The sequence below is a fragment of the Cyprinus carpio genome, chromosome A9, assembly GCF_018340385.1.
Source record: "Cyprinus carpio isolate SPL01 chromosome A9, ASM1834038v1, whole genome shotgun sequence".
Taxonomy (NCBI): domain Eukaryota; kingdom Metazoa; phylum Chordata; class Actinopteri; order Cypriniformes; family Cyprinidae; genus Cyprinus; species Cyprinus carpio.
Genome location: NC_056580.1, coordinates 21,949,237 through 21,968,766, shown reverse-complemented (window position 1 = coordinate 21,968,766; position 19,530 = coordinate 21,949,237). Strand labels below are relative to the sequence as shown.

The 19,530-nt window shown below is 37.7% G+C and overlaps 1 protein-coding gene across 3 annotated transcripts in view; it reads left to right on the top strand.

Moving 5' to 3' along the window:
* LOC109055822 (receptor tyrosine-protein kinase erbB-4-like) overlaps positions 1-8,597 on the top strand; it is a 283,218-nt gene extending 274,621 nt beyond the window's left edge. For all 3 annotated transcript variants that reach the window (XM_042764157.1, XM_042764156.1, XM_042764158.1), the window contains 4 exons: positions 218-315; positions 479-649; positions 4,966-5,299; positions 6,598-8,597. In XM_042764157.1, the coding sequence (XP_042620091.1) occupies positions 218-315; positions 479-649; positions 4,966-5,299; positions 6,598-7,265 (1,271 nt within the window). In that variant the 3' untranslated portion in view covers positions 7,266-8,597. The remainder of the gene's footprint in view (positions 1-217; positions 316-478; positions 650-4,965; positions 5,300-6,597) is intronic.
* The last annotated feature ends 10,933 nt before the right edge of the window (positions 8,598-19,530 follow it).

The window sequence follows — 19,530 nt, the reverse complement described above, 5'->3', positions numbered from 1 at the left end:
CCGGATGAACTTATCAACTTATCAACATGTTACTGTATGTGCGTTTTTGTAAACACATTTTCTGTTGTTTTAAAAATAGAGGGGAAAATTATTTCTGTGGTAATTTTTTGCATTTCACAGACCTTCTTTTAAATGTACAGAAAGCTCACAGCATTGTTTATCCTTTGTGTTCTACTTTGCTGACTGAAGTTGTGCTACTGTATGTGTGTCCCTCCAGGCTGGATGATAGATGCAGACAGCAGACCCAGATTCAAGGAGCTTGCAGCAGAGTTCAGCCGAATGGCAAGAGATCCACAGCGTTACCTAGTCATCCAAGTAAGAGCCTCACAGCTGGGTTCAAATGGCCATGATGTACTGTACAATAATAAAATATATAACAAAATAAAAGAACAAATGATAAATAAAACATAAGTGTCATAAAGTCTTGTTTCTTTGCATAATGAACATGATATCTCAAGCCTGATGCTTTCTGTGTCAGGGGGACGACCGCATGAAGCTGCCCAGCCCCAATGACAGTAAGTTCTTCCAGAGTCTACTAGATGAGGAGGAACTGGAGGATCTGATGGATGCCGAGGAGTATTTAGTGCCGCACGCCTTCAGTATTCCTCCACTGGCATACACAACCAGATCACGCATGGACCCCAACAGAGTGAGTGTACTACCCTATCACGCAGAGTAATTTGATAAACCACGATCTGTCAGAGGCAGTATAGCAGAGATGAGCCACTTGTATTACAATGAATGGGATAAATTGAAATAGCCAATTTGGAAGCTCTAGCAAAGGAAGTCACATCTTCCAAATAAAAGAGCCATTCTGCAAATCATTGCTTGGTCTTCACAACAGTGCTTGCTTTTTAATTTTAAATGAATATGGGAGAAATGGCTGCTGAAAATTTTGCTTTGCCATCACATCACATTTCATGTTTATTGGCTTAATCAGATTGTATTTTGTCTAGGCATTTGTATGAAGACTTTCAGAATCATTGGATTGTCATCATTGTAGGTCTTTAAGGTTCCTATCACTTCATCTGAATACTTGAAATCATAGTAAGCCCTAGATTTCTGTTTTGGTAAAATGTTTGGAGAGAATCAAGCATATAGAATATAGCACATAGATCCTGTCAAATATTGAAATATGTCTTTAGTAGGCAAAAGACAAGAGGTCGTTGATGCATTGACACATACATCATGCATCCACATGTGGGTATTTTGCACATATTTACATATTTTAGGATACCTTTTACATTTTAATGCACTTTTAGTTCTCACTTCATGAAGCTCTATTTATTGCTTGTCAGAGGCTGAATTGAGTTTTCAATTGAGTCTATCATCTAGCTGACGTTGACCTTGGAGTGGATGGATGCTCCCCTAGCCAATTAAGTGGCACCCACGCGAGGATCCCAGAAAGCCCGGCCCACCATTCCTTCTCTGACAGATGCTACGTTCTCCCAGAACGAACCTGTCTGCCACTGAAATCTGAAATCATGAATGCGATGACTAACGAAAAGGAAGTCTCATTCAGTAATGCCCCCCTATTGATAAAGGGTCTTTTTTATTTACAGGTGCTAATTTATCTTAGCATTTTCAAAAGCAGCAGTGCTTTTGTGACATGCATTAAGGTTTTCCTGGGGAGTGGAGAAAGAAAAAAATAAATAAAGTCTCCTTCAATACGTTTGCCTATAATGGGCTCCATGCCTTGGCTTTCATTACAGAGGCATGCCAGTGTAAATAACTGGGTCCTCACTAAAGTGAAGATGATATTTGCCCATAGACAAGGAAGTCCAGAGTGAGTATTTGCTCTGTGTTAGTCAGCCATGAGCATGTTATTAACTGTTGGTGTGCGCAGCGGCAATGGGAAAGGACAACCGGTTGGGATGCATCTCAAACAGCTCTTAACTGTTACTTAGAAAGACAAAATCACACGGTTCAATCAGTCTTTGCCAGGGACTTAGAACGGATTTAGCGAGGGTGTGAGAGTGTGTGGGAGAGGTAGGTGTGATGAAATGTTTCCTCTTTTCGCCTGGACCATGTTCGCTAACCATGTGTGCCATTTTGCATTCTAACTTGCGTTTTGTTTTCGTCTAACTGGGAGAGAAAAGAGAGTGAGCGGTATGAATATCAATGAGGAACATCAATCCTTCAGAGCCTCTTTGGAACATTACAGAAATCTTTTGCCTGCAGTTTGCCGTATAAACTGAGCTTTGGGAAAACAAAACTCTGCCAAATAACCCAAATAGCGGATTGCAATATTAACTCAGATTCATCTCCACTGAAGTTTGAGCATAATAGAAAAATCACTTTTTTTTTATGTGTTTCAGCTCTTCCTTGGTCAGTGGGTTGTAAATGTTTAATAGGATACTGGGATAAAAGCAGCTTTTTCAGATTTGGCATAAACATTAACAACTACTTTATTAAACTTAAAACAAAAATATGTGGAGTTGGTAAATTCCTCAAAACTTATATAAGTATGACTGTGTGGTATGTACTGTTTGATTGTAGAAATATTGTATTTTAAATTACTTTTAAAAAGTAAATATTGAAAAAATGTCAATATTTTATTCAGTTTTTATTACTGTAAAATATTTTAGATATTTTTTAAATATTTTTTATTTCTTGTATATTGCAAATTTGATTAATTCATTTAAATACTCAAATGAAATTTCTGAAGCCATTTATTCTCAAGATTATTCAATAATAGGCATTATATGGCATTTTAAGATACTGCCCACTCCTTATACCAGTATAGTTTTATATTATTTGTGACAGTGTCCACTCTTCGTTCCCCTTCTTTAGAGTAATGCTCCAGGGTGCTCAAAGAGCATTATGAATGGGTGCTGGTGAAGACAGGATGGAAAAAGAGAAAGAGAGATGAGATGGGTGTTTTGTGGTTAGTGGAGAAGCATAGAAAATGTCGGGGATAAAGGAAAATAAGGAAACACACATTGAATTCAGGACTTTCAGACAACACCTACGAACTTACCACAGAGAGATCACAGCAGCAATAGAAACGTACTATCACATACAGTGGGTATAGAAAAGAATCTCCCCTTTTTGAAATAATCACATTTTGTTGCTTTGCAGCCTGAAATGAAGACGGACACAGTTTTTGTTTGTTTGTTTGTTTGTTTTTTCCAGCTGCATTTACTCAGTGCAACTTATAACATCTAAGTGAAAGAGTTAACACGTTCACGTATGTCAGAAACAAATAAAGAAATAAAAACCTGAATCACAGAATTTTGTTGAACCACCTTTTGCTTTAATTACTTCAGTCTGTTCGGATATGTCTTTACTAATTTTGAACATCTAGACTTAACAATATTTGCCCACTTGTCAAGAATTTGATGGTATTTAGCCCCATTCATTTTCCCTTCTATCCTGACAAGTGCTCCAGTCCTGCTGCAGAGAAACACCCCATAAACAAGATATTACCACCTGCATGCTTTACTGTAGGAATGGTGCTGTTATTTGGATGGTGAACTGTATTGGATTTCTGCCAGACATATCGTTTGGTGTTGAGGCCAAATAATTCAAATTTAGTCTCATCTGCCACAGAATCTTCAAGGTGCATTTAGGCAAAGCTCAGTTGTGACTGCATGTGGCTTTTCTTGAGGAGTGTTTTTTTTTTTCTTGCAACTCCCATACAAGCCACATTTGTGGAGAATATACAGTATGATATTGTTGTCACATGCACACAATGACCACTCTTTGTCATAAATTCCTGCAACTGCTTCAGAGTTGCTGTAGGGCTCTTGGTCACATCTCTGAACAGTTTCCTCCTGGCTCTTTCATCCAGTTTAGAGCAATGTCCTGATCCTGAGAGGGTCTGTTGTACCAAATACCTTCCACATTAACAGACTTCACTGTGCTTCTAGGCATTGATAAAGCCTTTGAAATTTTTTGCATTCATCTCCTGACTTGTGCCTGTCCACACCTTAATCCCGGAAATCTTTTGACAGTGCCTTGCCACCCATAATTGATTGTTTGCTTTAGTTGCACTACCAAGGACTGAAATGCTCCAGGAAAGCTCTTTTCATACTGAAATAATAAAAATGACCCCAGCTGATCACAGTTCAAAATCAAATTGCTTTGGGTGACATTGAGAAGGTGATTACCTACACCTGATGGGGGTGGTCCTTTTTCCAACTCAGTGATTCTGTTTTTTTTATTTTTTTTTTATTTTTTTTTATTTATTTCTGACATGTTGGTGTTATCTCTTTCATTTTCATGTTATGAGTTGAACTGAGTAAATAAGCTAGATAAAACAAAAACTGTGTCAGTCTTCATTTTAGGCTGCAAATCAACAAAATGTGATTATTTTAAATGGGGTGATTCTTTGCTATACCCACTGAAACCCGTGGTTTTATAATGGGGTATATCACAACTATAGTTAATAACAAACCAAACAAGATTGTTCATATTAAATTAATGACTTCTTCACATTACATAACACTTGGGTTAAAAACAAATGACTGTACAAACGACTTCTGATTGGTTGTTTGGTAATATCATGGTATTCTCTGAAGTACTTTAAAGAACCATTTAAAATACCATAATGCATGAATATGGTGATAAGTCAGTACCATAGTATTAAAGGAACATGGTTTTACCATCTTATACCTTATAAAATGTCTTTGGCCTTTTTGCTACACTCTTGCCACCACAGCACTTAACGAAAAGGAAGTACACAGCAAGAATGAGAAACAAAGACAGGCAGATGGAGAGAGTCTGAGGATTAGGTATAAGTAAAAAACAAATAGTTTAATTGTGATGAATCAGGAGAGCTGTGTTCCTACACTCTCGTCTGTTCATTCACTGTTGCCAAGTTTTCATTAAATCTCCTAAACTGTATTAATATTTGGAGCCTTGATAGCACAAAATATTTGCCTCTCTTGAAGTGTTTAATTGTAAAGCAAACAGAAATAGATCATGCCGAAGATACTAAAAGGCTCATTTGTGTTTTTGCAGAACCAGTTTGCATACCAGGACGGCAGCTTCGGAATGGAGGAGATGATGGCCACTATCCCGCGGGTTGTGGCTGTGTCTGCGGTCAGCCCAGGCTGTTCTGCTCAGAAGCAATCTATGGCCCAGCAGGGAGCTTCGGGGTCCTCGGAGGCATTTGAAGACAGCCGCTGTAATGGCACTCTCAGGAAGAAGGCTTCACCCAGGGCGAGCACCGGGGAGGACAGCAGTGGCCAGCGCTATAGTTCAGACCCAACTGTGATACTATGTGAGCGCGGAGCGAGAGCTGAGATCGACCATGATGCATACATGAGCGCCATGCAGGACAAAAAGCCCTCAGGTAATAGAAGGATAAACTAGAGCGAGCAGGAGTGATAGAGGAGTCTGATCTACAGTAACAGAGCGCACACAGAGAACCATTACTCATTTTACACTTGAAATTATTTATCCAATGTCATTTGTGACCCTTGGTTGTCTTTGTTCAATGATTCACACTATTCACGTTTTTACCCAGTGGTTAGTTATTAATCCTGTGTAGTCAGGTTTTAAGATTTCACTTTGTAAATTTGAAAACCCTGGGTTAGTGATCTTGCATATTTACAAGGGTAATAATATTGCCTCAACAAATACATCACAAAACATTTTTTAATAACTGCTTGTCCATCTGTGTAAATTCACTCTGGTTGTTTTAAACGGATAGTTCACCTAAAAATAAAATTCTGTCATTTACTCACCCTCATGTGATTGCACAACTGTGTGACTGACTTTCTTCTGTGGAACACAAAAGATGTTTTGAAGAATGTTGAAAACCAAACAGTTGTGGAGACCACTGACTTTCAATGTATGGACACAAAAATACTGAGACATTTCAAAATATAATCTTTTATCTTCCACAGAAGAAAGGCAGTCATACAGTGAATGATGACAGAATGACTGTGTTTGCCATCACTGTGACCTTTTTGACTTTCCCTTAAATGTTGAAACTAAATAGAAGTTTCTGACTACAAAGCTCATAAATATTTAATGAGAAAAGCTTTGAGGCAGTTTGTGATTATTTGTCTGCTGCTAAACATTACATTAAAATTACACTCTTTTATCCAAAGTGACTGACATTGCATCAAGACACAAATTATATTGGTTGTATAACCTAAGAAATGATCATGTTAAACAACTAGCCACTATTGTTTCACATTTCTTATCTATAGCGCCACACTTGTACTTAGTACCCACTTCAATTTTGTTAAACATACTATCAAGCAGTTCTTCATAAATCAGGGTTCAAAGCAGTGATGAATCTCTTTGAAATTTCCAATAAGACATTAACAGTTTAGGATAGTTTGAAAAGAAGCTACTGAATCTTGGGCTAATTTATGTTAATCCTTGCATGGGCTCACTAGCACACTTTATAACCTCAACAATAATTTGCATTCTTTTCTTAAGTATGCTCTAGCAAAACTTTTCATTGACAGAACTTGGATTTACTATAACTCTAGGACTTCAGAGAGCATTCTATTGAGTCTGTATAGAAAGCCTGCTGAGATCAATGATAGTCGGCTTTACCTTAGAGCGCTAGCTGCCACAGTGTTCTCAGTCTGCTTACCTCATCTCTTCTGACAGTTCTGTTATTTTACCATGCAGATTATCTCAACCCTGTGGAAGAGAACCCCTTTGTCACTCATCGCAGAAATGGAGAAGTCCACACTCTCGAGCGAGGTTACCACAGTACCTCCAACGGTGAGCCCAAAGTGGAGGATGAGTATGTCAATGACCCGTTGTACCTCAACACCTTCCATAACTCTGGGGAAAAGAGTCACGACGTAATGCGGAAAAACGGAGTCCCTATGGCACACACGGCAGCAGCAGTAGTAGCAGCAGCAGCAAATAGTGGAACTTCCATCAGCCAGAACTTTTCCCAAACCGTGCAACCAGCAGCACCCAGTGCTCATGTCTCAACACAGCCACTGTACCAAGGCAAACAAAGCATCTCCACCCTCTCAGGCCACACCCACCACTCCGCCCATCCCGGACACACCCTCCATCCCACTCATTCTGGGACCATCAAAGCCGACATAAAGCCCAAAAAGACATTTGACAATCCTGAGTACTGGCAGCACAGTCTTCCCCCTAAGGCCACACTCCACAACCCTGAGTATATGCAGGACTGCAGCACACGCTTCTTCTACCGGCAAAATGGTCGAATCCGACCCGCCGTGGCTGAGAACCAAGAGTACCTGTCCGAGTATGCACTAAAACCGGGCACCGTGTTGCCACCGCCTCCCTACCGTCAGAGGAACACTGTTGTTTAGCAACAACAGTCAAGACAACGAAGGAAAGATGGAGGTAAAGAGAGAGTCATAGTGTGTTCTCACCCTGGCTCTCACACCAGCATCGCAATCTCTCCGCTCTTCTCTGAACTGGATTTAACACCCAACCTCCAATGACCTAGAAATTATCCACTTGAGTGAGCTTCTCCTCCAGAGGCATTGGTCACAGATGGCCACATCAATCAAAGCTCCTTCCTGCTTGTCTCTCCTCACTTCAGTCTCCATTAAGATCTGTTTCCCCTACCTGAGCCCAACTTTCGGAAAGCGATACTCTTCCCAGGATTTGGTAGATGTTACACTCATCTCATTGCAAGCAAGTACTGACGTTGATGTGCAACGTGGGTTGATCCAATAGCAGAGAGGAGTCATTCTTTTGTGCAATTACAGAAATGTTTTTCATTTATCTTGTTTTGGGAATTTAATTTGAAGTTATGATATGATCTGTTGTAATTTATGACTTCGGTTAGCATAGTTTATTTTAGCAAACCATACATGTCTTTATGAGGCAGATGTGTTGTATGCAAATTCGTCGTAATGGGAATATCTTTGTGGGCCCTGGGACAAAAGGGCCCAAAAAGGTCCTCAATGTCGCCAACTAACTGCTACATGCTATTATATACAACAAAACATATGTTCATTACAGCATGGTGTCAACTGTGACCTTTGATCACCACCTTCTCAAATGGCATAACTTCAAAAGACACATTGTGCAATGTTCTGTTCAAAATATTTCCATAATTCATCTGCACATTTATTGTATTGCTCAAACAAGCTACCTTTTTTATTACTTCTACTGAGACATTCTCTTCTCATTTTTGATTTGTAAGACTGGAAATAGACACAAGTAGACCCAAATAGACACAGTCCTGCGGTCCACATTAGACATCTGTAAAACTACATGCGTAAAGGCAACCTGACCAAGACAAGCATGTCATGCTGAGAACTGTATCAGCCCGCATATGATCGAGACCATACTGCAGCCTGCCACAAAATCAATAACTTCATAAAAGCAGATCTACAACAATCTACTGTAATAATGTTTTTTTTTGATTCAGCCAGCATTGAGCTGTATGCTCACAGAGTTGTCACCTTAAAGGGTTAGTTCACCCAAAAATGAAAATTAGCCCATAAATAACTCACCCTCAAGGCATCCTAGGTGTATATGACAACGCCGACTTCATACGTCATCGGCCCGGAACTGCTTCTGTTTACAACAGTGAGCACATGCTAAATTAAATTGATTATTACGTTTTAAATATGGTTATTTTTCTTACAAAAACCCATCAATTCGCTACAGGAGGCCTTTCTTCACCCCCCGGAGCTGTGGGAGACACTTTTTATTAAGGATGTGTGCTTTTTATTTCACTTCTTTTGGACTGATGCACTGCAACACCCTCTGAGTGCCATTAAACAGCTTGAAAGATCAAAGATAATTTTTAAAATAACTCAGACTGGATTAGTCTGAAAGAAGAAAGTCATATACACCTAGGATCACTTGAGACTGAGTAATTTATGGGCTAATTTTCATTTTTGGGTGAACCCTTTAAGGTAGCCTTCCTTATTTTGTCATTTCATGTGTGGAACGAAAATCCAGATTGGGGATACCATGAACGTAAGAAGCTAAAATCAATACTAGTGACCAAGAGTATCCATGTAGATGGACGTACGGCGGCAAATGGATATTTACACAGCTACTGAGGCCAAGGTTTGCACGGAAGACTCGACAGCACACAATGCCTGGCTCCTCTTCTGAAATATGGCCGGAAAACTGTTATAACTGTATAAACTTTACCCACATGCGAGTCAATGAGATGCACAAGATGGCAGCTTTTTCTAGCTGGGTTCATTAATACTGTAACAGTAGGAGACGTTTTGAAATTGAGAAGACAGGAGTACCATCATACAGTACTATGAGGAACAAATGAGAATGTACGAATGGAATATTTTCCCTGAGGTCAGAGATGAGACTGACTCAAATCTGTCAACTCCATTTGAACTGTCACCCATAATGACTTTTCTATAAGAAGCTTCTCGTGGAGCTATACGGATATGAATTTAGGAAGATACCGCAGCTTATTAGGGCATGTTGTTCTCCTCAAATGGTAGAAAACATATTTGCTACATCTTCGGTACAAACCACACCACCCATGTTTCTACGGCCAGATTTGTGTAAAATTTTGAACACTGCCAGTCACTTTCCTGCTAAGGGGAATAATAATGATGTGTTGCTGGTTTGGAGATGTGAAATGGTTTTATAGCACTTAACAGCCTGGCACAGCCGCATGAGTTTGTTTTAAACACCAAGGGCACTGATTGAATACTCATTTATAATAATCATAGCTACATGATGATAGCAAACACCACCCGCCGACATACATTTGTTTTGCTCTATCATTTTTTTTTCTTTTTTTTTTGGATTTTGAATATGAAGGTTTACAGTTACATGGAGCACTTTAATTAATGAACATAAAGATAGAGCAGAGTTCTTTGGGATTGCTGTTCCCATATGATAACGGATTAGACAAATGACATTTTTGGCTCTCTACAGGAAACAAAATCAGGGAATGTTAGTGACGCACCATAATTTTGCCAAACACAGATGTTTACTAATTGAAGTATTTATCTCAAGCTTTGAACCTTCCAAATAATGCAATTGGTGCAGAATTTAAGGTGGGTCATAGTAAATGAATGCTAAGAATACCTATAACAATAATATAATATGCCTGTACAGGAAAAAACTGATACTTGAAATTGCTTCATTTAAGCTCCTATAGAGTTTGGAAACTAGTTTAATAGTTATGAAGTGCAATGTGTAGATTAAGAACTAAGGCCAAATTATATTTTATTCGTCTTTCTTGTATTTATGATTGAAATCAATGCATAGTTATCTAAATGATTCTGGTTGAGGTTATGAAAAGCCCAAAGAAGTACAACCTCCATCGAAACCACCTTACGTACAGTTTCCAAAAGGGTTGAAGCTTTCAGTTATCTTCTCTTAAACCAATTAAAGGCAAGGACCTTGTGCATATGCTACTGATAATGTCGCCACAGATCAGGGTGTCTAAATCTATATATGTAGCAACTGTTATGAATACAGAGTGAGTAAATATCTACTAAATCCATCAAGTGAGGACCAACTAGACCAAAATGGAGGGAGAAGAATGCCTGAAATCTGAGGATGACTCTTTGCGAAGACTTTCACTATTAGAGACTGTTAGAGGATGGGTCTCATTCTCTTTTCAAACATTTCCACTTTCTAGGAACTCTAGGATATGAGGTTTGGATGGAGCAAAAACATTTTGACTCACTTATAGCAGAATCTAAAAGAACACCAAGACGTCTTGACATGAACTTGTGTATATATACCTAAAGGGGCTTGAAGATAATTAAGTGAAGAGTGGTGAAGATATCAGTGAAGGCTTATTTTCTGGGGTTGTTTTATTATTATTATTATTATTATTTTTATTATTATTATTATTATTATGTGTTTTTTTCTTGTTCACTAAGTGAGTTAACTAAGTTCCAGTTCCAGACCCTTTAATAAAATATTTAAAATGCTTAAAGTGTAATTTATTACACTGCAGATCTAGATGTAATGCCTGGTTGGCATGCTCTTCTCCATTCAATAAACATTTGACGAATTACTGCTGCCACAATCATCAGAAAATGTGTACAACTCTGTAATGTACTTAGGTTTACCACCTGATTTCTGTTAGGAGTAATAGGCCAATCGCAATGAGTTAAAGGCAATAAAAATAATAAAGACTTCATTTAAATACAGTGCATCACTATTTTACCACATTTAGTGTCTGGTTCAACTGGATTGTGGGTGGTTTGTTGGAATGTGTGGCATTTTGAGTTCAAAAATCGTATGCTTTCCATATGTTTTTCTTCCTCATTTTTAACGTGTTTATCAGCTAGTTTTTAATATACATGATTTAGGCACATAAAATTCCCTTAGTATGTTTAAATAGGCCCTAAAGCTCTTTTATAATGACCCTGTCATCATATATTTTACAGTATAGAGAGGCAATAACCTTTACAAAATACAATGTCTTTCAGCTTCTGTTATCACATTACTGATTAGGTACTTAGAAAGTATGTTAGAGTACTTAATGTTTAACAAAGACAATTCAAATAATTTGCAGTGTTATTGAGTCTGCCCTTGCTGATCTGATAATATGTATTTGCATATCAAATCTGTAGCATCAAAGATGCAAACCAGATTGTATTTTGGGTCCTTCTTATTAGTTGTGCCCCCTTTTCTTGTCTTTTTTGTATTTTCTTGTATAATTTCTTTTGAAATGCTCACTGGAACTTATTTTGCATGTGGCAAGGTAGTCAGAAAGTATCGTTAGATTAAGCACAGTTAAAAAATCATTTTATATTACAAAGGACAAATAGAGGGAAGAAAAACATCTTCCTGCAACACTGACATTTGGAATGGTTGTTCCTCATGATTTTACTACTGTACGTCAATGAGAAAATGTGAATAGTATTTTTATAGAAAGTTGAATTGGCCAGATGTATTTGTAAATAGCTGGGAAACTTATGCTCTTTTTGGACTGACCTTTATTTCCCATTAAGTTTTGTTCACTTATATTGTGTGTGACCGGTTATTCTTATTTGATGGCTGTATATATCTGTAATTTGAACAGCACATATTTGATTTTGTAGATCTTGCAGGTTCTTTTAGTACTTCGGTGTGTTTTTTCGTGACCGTAGCCCGGCTTGGTGCTTTTTGTGTTCTTTAACCACAGCCCATGTTCAAGAGGTAGGAGATGTTTTCTTTCTGTCAGGTATTGCCTCCCTCCATCAGCCCACAATTTTCTCTTTTTGTACAGAATCCGGCGTGGGGAATCTGCAGCTGTGTGACGATAGCATTTGTATCTCTCTCAACTCCAGTTAGGCTTTTCCTGACTTTAGTCCTGGTCATATTGCTAGTGTCTGGTTCTTTCTGAATATGTAATTCCTATTCCCATCTCTTCACATCTGCAGCCAACCGCACCGTGAGCTCAGGCTTAGCCAAGGGCTGCGAGCACAAACACGGTGAAAAATGATGGCAAAAGCCACAGTCACTGAACTCAACTTTCTCAGAAATATCCACCATGGTGTTCCTCCAAGAGAGTCATAAGTCAGAGTGTATTATACATGCTGTCAAGTGGACTAATTGTCTGGAATGTTCATTTGGCTGCGTTGTTATTGTGTGACGGCTCTTCAAAACTAAAGTCAAGTCTTGTCATTTTTGACACCCATCTTTAGCTCTGGTCACACTAACTTCCTCCACCACAGCTTTCCCATTCCCCAAAGCTAGAGCATTTAAATACTGTTTCACAGTTTTGTTACCTGAATCTATATTTTTAATTTAATATAAATAAATAAATAAACAAATACAACACCTGATATAGCAGTGTTTTTTTTTTTGTTTGTTTGTTTTTTGCATCTCACATTCTTTACACGTGACATTGAGATGGTTCAGAGATTTTCACTTTTTGAACATCAGAATCTGATATTTTTCACAGCATTTTGAATGTCTCGATGGATAGCGGGAGTCTGTCAAGTCTGCAGTCATCTCAAGGCAATGATTCAGAATTTCACTTTCTTAAAATCAGATATACGCTATTAGATTTCAAAATCACACTACAAACTTTTAAGCAGCATAGAAAAGATAAGATTTAATTATTTAGCACACGCTTTTATCCAAAGCGACTTAGAAGTATATATATATATATATATATATATATATATATATATATATATATATATATATATATATATAAATAATGTGTGTTAAATTGATAAAAAGTGATAGTAAAGAAAATATATTATTAGAATATATATTATTAGAGTTTTTTTTTAATAAATGCAGTTCTTTTTAACCTTTTATTCATCAAATATATTAGACAGCAGAACTGTTTCCAACACTCATAATAAATCAGAATATTAGAATGATTTCTAAATGATCATGTGATAGACTGGATGTTACATGTGACACTGAAGGCTGGAGTAATGATGCTGAAAATTCAGCATAGTCAGTATATTCAAATAGAAAACTATTATTTTAAGTTGTAATAATATTTCACAATATTACTGGGTTTTTTTTCTGTATTTTTGATCAAATAAATGCAGGCTTGATGAGCAGAAGAAACTTCTTTCAAAAACATAAAAAATAGTAATGTTTCCAAACTTTTGGTCTGTACTGTATATATATATATATATATATAGTATATATATATATATATATATATATATATATATATATATATAATCATAACATCGAAATGTCATAGTGAACCGCTAGATGTTCTGGCCATGTGCTCTTGACTGCATATTCATCACTTTGTTTCAACAGAAAAACTCAGAATTAAGCTCTATTCAAATGGCAATTGTTTTATATGGGGATGTGAGGTCGTTTAGCGTTTATAGGTGCTAGTTACTGATTTTATTGTGCTTTACACTGCAATCTGATGAAAGTTCTTGCACTCTTATCTGAATTGCATCGCAACTACCTTAAAATTTAATATCTCTGATAATCACAACACAAGAAGATATTTGTTTTGTGTGCTTGTGCATGACAGATTCTGCTATTTTCTCCGCTGTGACATTTTGTGGTATTGTCATTGGAAATCCAATATTGTAAGAGGTTGTAATCAGTATTGTCTTTCTTTTTCCCTCCCATACTGAGTCAGATCACTTTTCTCAAGCACATGATTAAGTGTGATAGACGCAATCCATCATTTTCCCAGCCCTCCCCTCTTTACTTGTGACATTCTGTATGGATTTTCCCTTGAAGAGAAATGATCAGAATCTCTGGATCTAAATATGAACTGATCTCTCCAGCTGTGATGATTTACTGCTGCTGTTTTTGTACCTGTTTTTCTGAAAACCTTTGCATTCTACCCTAAAATAATTCATTTGATTGGGTAATATGCTCTAAATTACTAACTAATTACGTTCTCACATTACACACATGTGAAAACAAAACCTGAAAAATGCCGGAAAATTAACTCCAGCAATTGCTCGCCTACAGGAATAGTTCCTTCAAAAAAGGATTTATTTTATTTATTTTTTATATTTCTTAATATTCTTCACACAAATAAAAGCTTACAGGTTTAGAATGATACAAGAGTGAGTAAATTATGATGGAAACTTCATTTTTGGCTAAACAACTCCTTTGAAGAATTGCAACATTTTTAGGGGAAAGGTCTGTCTATGTAGCACTGTAAAATCTGAAATAAACTACACTCTCAGAAAGAAAGGTACAAAAGCTGTCACTGGGGCGTACCTTTTCAAAAGAAACACCTTTGTACTTAAAGATTCCATATTGGTACCTCTAAGATACATATTAGTACCTAAAGTGTACATATTAGTTCCTAAAAGGTACAAAAGTGTAAACTTTGAAAAGGTACTGCCCTACCTTTTTTTTCCGAGAGTGTACATTAATTTTATTTATGAATTGATTTTTTTTTTTTTTTTTTTTTTTTTTTTTTTTTTTTTCAGATTTAGCCCCAGTATGCAGTCTGAGTCTTCCACCCACAGAAAAGTACATGTGTATGATGGTACAGACTCCAGAGTTTTAGCTTAACACTATGAATTTATTCAGTCAGCAAGGGTATGATGCCTAGTGTTTTTAAATCTGGCAACAAAAATATGGCATTTTTACTAATGTAATTTTCACTGGTTTTGTATGTGAAAGTAGCTAAAGATTAATAATATTATTAGTTGTTATTATGTCCCTCATATCCAAATTTATTTTTAAATATAGCCAATATTATAAAGAACTGCCTTTAGAGTCACATTTACCCTGATAATATACTGCAGCTGTCTGTATTAATGTTAAACTAAACCAGGGGAAAGGGCAATGGTGTTCTATTTCACATGTTGTGCTTCGTCATGTGGCAACAAAGTGTATGGCGCTAAAGGCGATAGAAGGCATTTTCCAAACTTCGCAGCCTGGTGTTACTGAAAGCCCTGTCGGTACATCAGCACGCGCTGCATTCGTGATTGAGTGGGCCCGGTATAGACCACTAAGCAGAGGAAGAGTTCCCCTGAGAGCTTTCATTATAGGACGCATATTACATTCCCTGCAGTGGAGAGATGAGGGCCAAAAGCCACCAATCAAGAGTATTTCATTTTCCCTCAGTGTGCCTATCGATATGCCTTAGCCTACAGGTAACCTATGGGCCAATCTCTAGAGCAATCTCATTGACTGGATCTAACAGAATGATTGCCACCAAACACCTGGGAGGCAGCTGTGGCCTAACGGTTAGAGAATTGGACTTGTAACCAGAAGGTCGCAGGTTCGAGTCTCGGTGCTGGCAGGAGTTGTAGGTGGGTGGGGAGTGAATGAACAGCGCTCTCTTCCACCCTCAATACCCATGGCTGAAGTGCCCTTGAGCAAGGCACTGAACCCCCAGTTGCACCCCGGGCGCTGGATATATATCTGCCCACTGCTCCGGGTGTGTGTTCACTTCTCAGTGCTGTGTGTGTGCACTTGGATGGGTTAAATGCAGAGCACCAATTCTGAGTATGGGTTACCATACTTGGCAAATGTCACAAGTTTTCACATTAACATTTTATATTGGATATTTTCCCAGCTGCTGCAGTTAAGCAATGCTGCAGTCTGCTAATCTGTAAAAATGTAACAAAACACACCCGGAGTAATAGGCAGTGATTTTTTGCCTTGCTCAAGGGTCTCACCTCAGTCGTGGTTACTGAAGGTGGATTGCTGGCCATTCACTCTCCCCACTGACATTTCCTGCCAGTACTGAGACGCAAACCCACAACCTTCGGGTTACAAGTAAGTTCGATCCTCTAACCAATAGGCCACAACTGCCCCCACTCTCTAACTTACTCTCTCACACACACACACACACACACTCACTCACTCACTCACTCACTCACTCACTCACTCACTCACTCTCTCTCTCTCTCTCACTTGGAATATATGTGGAGAAACATAATAACAATGAAAAGATCAAAATAATAGAAGAATATCATAATTTAAATTTAAATAAACAATGTAACAAATTAGAATATTTGATACCACAGTGTTTAACATATAAACACACTGAGGTCAGATTAGTCTCTTAGGCTGTGGCACATCCACACATATCTCGCAGCCAGTGCTGCTGTCTGTCACTCTCCTACTACTCTCTCTCTCACACACACACTTAATTTCTCATTCAAATGGGTTCAGAGATAGATAGAGAATTAGATCCTCATTGTTGCCCTCTTGTATAATCTAGGACAAACTGAGTAGGAATTAATTTTGCATTTATTTTTATGTGCTATAAATCAAGTAACAGCACAAACATGACCCTGATTGTAACTAACTAGAATTCATGGTTTGTCTAGTAAACTTATCATGGTCCTGTCAGCCCCTGCTGTTAAATGCCGTAATTTCATCATCTGGCAGTAACAAACATTTTTCTCCAATGACAGCCATTCAAAAGTATTTGTGCATTGAAAAGAAAAAAAAAATGCAAGCAATATAAAAATCAAAACATTTCATTAGTTATATATTTTACCAGTATACTTAAGAGTATGAAAAAAGTATCTTCTAGGCTCTCAAAACCATGAAAAGCTTTCTGTTGTCTTTGACATCAACTGAGGTTAGTCACTAGTGAAGGGTTGTGTGTGTTCTTATGGTGCCATCAGCTAATCAAATCTGTCATGATGTCATTTTTCCTGCATCTCTTAGTCATTAGTCACATAGATATATATATATATATATGGAACAGTTAATTGAACCTTTAATATTTCAAAAAAATAAATCTTAAAAGTTTGCAAAATTTGCATTCTTGAGTATTATATTTGATACATGGGGCGTTTATCATACAGGATAATATTGAACTCATACTTGGGAGAAAAAAAACACCTAAATTTTATCCAGAGGCCCAAACTGAGCAAAAATATGCATTTACAGAGAAAAAGAGAAAATATCCAGGGAGCTGTGGTTCTGTGGGTGAAAATGCCTTGTTGATGCCAGAGGTCAAAGGAGAATGATGACTAGTTTGAGCTGCTAGAAAAGCAACAGTAACTCAATTGGCCATTCAACCCAGGTATGCAAAAGTACATCTCTGAACACACATCACAGCATTAGAAGACCACACCAAGGTGCCACTCCTGTCAGCTAAAAACAGGAAACCAAGGCTACAACTCACAGGCTCACCAAAATTGGACAATAGATGCTTGGGAAAAGGTTGCCTGATCTGATGAGTCTCGATTTCTGCTGTGACATTCAGATAGCAGGGTCAGAATATGAAGTTAAACAACATTAAAGCATGGATCCATCCTGATTTTGTATCAATGGCTCAGGCTGCTGGTGGTGATATAATGGTGTGGGGGCCCCTTAGTACCAACTGAGCTTTGCTTAAATGCCACAGCCATATGCTTTGTCACAAAGATCAAATCATCTGATTTCTTGAACATGACAATGAGTTCACTACACTCAAATGGCCTCCACATTCACAAGATCTCAATCCAGTAGAGCACCTTTGAGATGTGATGGAACGGTCGTGGATGTGCAACTGATAAATCTGGAACAAATGTGGACCAAAATCTCTGAGGAATATTTCCAGCACCTTGTTGAATCTATGCCATGAAGAATTAAGACAGTTCTGAAGGCAAACAGGGTTCCAACCTGGTGTGTGTACATATTGCAGATATAGGTGCAATACATATATATTTGGTATGATATTATGCTACATACCACAGTACCACCCTTGATTGCTCCATGCAGCCCCTTTGCACATACTCACTGAACCTTTAAAACACCCATTTCCAATGAATGAGAGGGTTTTTGTTGTAAAAAAGGGAGCGACTCTGTTAAACACAATGTCTCATTAGGCTGAATAGGGAATGATGCCTGCCTCATTTTATTCATCACACCTGGAGAGATGCAACAGAAGTAAACTGTGGTTACAGAATCGTCTGTTTTTTGTTTCAGCATTCTTCCTGCACATACTTGTTTCTCTTGACTCTTTTCTTTCCCTTTTATGAAGGAAACATTGTTAGAAATGAATTCTTGTTTCTCTCTATAAAAAAAAGGCTCATTTCAGTGGAATGGCTGTAGCTGTACCCAATTATTTATCTCCCACAACAGGATCATTCTTCAGGTCGGCTCCATCCTCAGGTGCTGCTTTTAATCACAATTAGCAATCAGGAAACAGCCGTCATGCAAAGCCGTATCAGGACATGCGTTTGAATGTTAGTTTTGGTAATTACTGCGGAGGCCGCCAGTGCTGCGCCAGTCTGAAGTGATCTGATCTTCAGACGTTTGCTGCCTTATCCTCCTTTCTCTGTGTAATTGTTTCACAGCTGTTTCAAAGAAGCTCATACATTTGCTCTTTGTAAATGAGCTAAGAGTCTCACTGCTCACACATGAGCATGATCAGCAGCGTTTGACTGGGATTCAAGGCTTATGAGTTCAATTTTTCAAAGGCTTGAATCTGTTTGACGTAAATGTTCAGTTTGTTTGGTTGGTTAACAATGCTTTTAATGACGTAAGATTTATCTTACGTGTTTCTGGTCACACTTAAAATCTAAGATAAAAGCAGCTAGTGGCGTATGCCGGGACCCCACGGGTCATTCTAAAAAGCATTCCCAGTGGAAAAATGCAAGACAGTGGAATTTGGATTTAGTTTTTCTTTTTTTTTACTTTTACATTAATTTTGATTTGAGCACCACATTTTTACAACATGTTCGAGACACTACAAAAGAGGCAGGATGTGAGCACAAAGGTAGTGCAGTGTGCATTTTATTTTGTTGGAAAACAGAAACTAAACGACTGTTCCAGTTACAATATCCCAAAATGTGCAAACGTAGACTAGTTTTTCAGAAAAACTATGTGTAGGCTTTTATGCGACCAATTTAAAAAACTGTATTACTTACATTATTCCAACAGCCAAACTTCATGCATAATTTTCAGAAACCCACTTCACAAATTTCAGAAAAGTAAATATTCATCTGATCCAATAGATCCTCGATAAAACATTGCATGGACCTTTTTAGAGGCATTTATTCAACTTATTAACGTTTTTTTTTTTTTTGTACATTCAACGTGGATATACCAAGTTATTGATAACATTGTTATAGGCCTACTTCATTTTCCTGAATATACACTGGTTGTAACATAAAGATCTTTCATTGGGGTATGAGATGGGACATGCCCTAAATAAGGTGCCGGATCTGGCTTGTTCCGGCACAAATTAAAGTCTTGGGTATAATTTACTATGCAAGTTTC